The 1,643-nt window shown below is 39.6% G+C and overlaps 1 protein-coding gene across 1 annotated transcript; it reads right to left on the reverse strand.

Moving 5' to 3' along the window:
- Window positions 1–402: 402 nt before the first annotated feature.
- Window positions 403–1,347, reverse strand: LOC102861235 (olfactory receptor 2T33-like). The gene has a single exon (XM_006893989.1). The coding sequence runs from the start codon at window positions 1,345–1,347 to the stop codon at window positions 403–405; it is 945 nt and encodes a 314-aa protein (XP_006894051.1).
- Between the last annotated feature and the right edge of the window lie 296 nt (window positions 1,348–1,643).

A 1,643-nucleotide genomic window follows, 5' to 3' on the forward strand; every position in this document is an offset into this window, starting at 1 on the left:
CCTAGTACACTACCTTGGAAAAGTAAAAGGAAAATTCTTTCATTGTTTGATAATTCCTCCCCCCAGGTCCACTCCACTATGCAGCCTTTGCTCTGGTAATGACATATCAGATAAAGGACTTACATCCAGAATTTATAAAATACTTGAGCACCACAACAAGATAAAGGTAAATAATCCAATAGAAAAATGGTCACAGGATATGAACAGACACTTGAATATAATTTTTAATTAATTTGTCCAATTAAAAATTACATAGAATTAATAGTCATATTGGAAAATTAGGCACAAAATAAATTTATAGCAACACAAAAGAACTGACATGGAATAAATTAAACAACTAAATAATATTTTGTGAATACAGCTCTGATCCAGTTAGGAGGCTCCCATTTTGGCATATTAAACTCAAAGTTTGTAACACATAAAACTTTTTACCAGCCACCTTCTCAAGGCTCCCTTCACTTCCTTATTTCTTACGCTGTATATAAGGGGGTTCAAGACAGGGGTAAATATAGTATAAAAAGCTGATACCACCTTGTCGTGGTCAACTGAACGGTAAGATTTGGGCCTCATGTAGATGAACATGAGGGTGCCATAGAAGAGTCCCACGACCGCTAGGTGAGAGGAGCAGGTTGTAAACGCTTTCTTCCGGGCTGCAGCTGACTGCATGTGGAGCACTGCCACCAGGATTAGGCTATATGAGGTCAAAATGAGAGATAAAGGGATCAAAAGCATCAGGATGCAGCAGATATACATGAAAAACTCAAAAATTGTAGTATCAGCACAGGCAAGACGCACCAATGATGGTGCCTCACAAAAGAAATGATTAATTTCCTTTGAGTGACAGTAAGGGAAACTCAGTGTAGCACCAGCCTGCATTAGCCCATCAATTCCTCCAAAAAGCCAGGAACCTACTGTCATGAGTAGGCAAAGCCTCTGGCTCATGAGAATGGGGTAGCGTAGTGGGTGACATACGGCCACATAACGGTCATAGGACATAGCTGCTAAGAGGAAGCACTCACCCCCTCCAAGAGTGAGGAAAAGGAAGATCTGAGCTCCACAGCCAATGGGAGAGATAGATTTAGTATCCATCAGATAGTTGGCTGCCATTTTGGGAACGATAGTGGACACCAACATCATGTCCATGAAGGAAAGCTGGCTAAGCAAGAAGTACATGGGTGTGTGAAGCCGTGGGTCCGCATGGATCAGTAGAATCATAAGGCCATTTCCCATCAGTGAGGTAAAGAAGATTATGAGCACCATAGAAAAGAGGAACTGGTGGGTTTGTGTGCGGTTAAAGAGACCTAGAAGAATGAAATACACTCCTGTGGTGTTATTTGTATCCTCCATGACTCTACTTGTGCCTGAAAGACATAAAAAGAATATAAATGAGCTTTGCTCAAAACGAATGTTAGGTATAACCTTAAGAATCATGGTTAAATGACTATTACTTTACTTTTAATATGAAACCAAAATCTCTGTAAATGTTCATTAAAATTAATAAAATAAAGTTGTTTTTTTTTAAAATGGGGGGAAGAGAGAAATAATGAAATGTTGTTGTGTGCCTTTGAGTTGGAATTGCCCCATATTTCACACTTCAGTGGATTTTCAGAGGCATTAAATTGCATGGAGGAGATTGCCCATCC

Source organism: Elephantulus edwardii, unplaced genomic scaffold (assembly GCF_000299155.1).
Source record: "Elephantulus edwardii isolate Elephantulus edwardi_28Jun2011 unplaced genomic scaffold, EleEdw1.0 scaffold00133, whole genome shotgun sequence".
Classification (NCBI taxonomy): domain Eukaryota; kingdom Metazoa; phylum Chordata; class Mammalia; order Macroscelidea; family Macroscelididae; genus Elephantulus; species Elephantulus edwardii.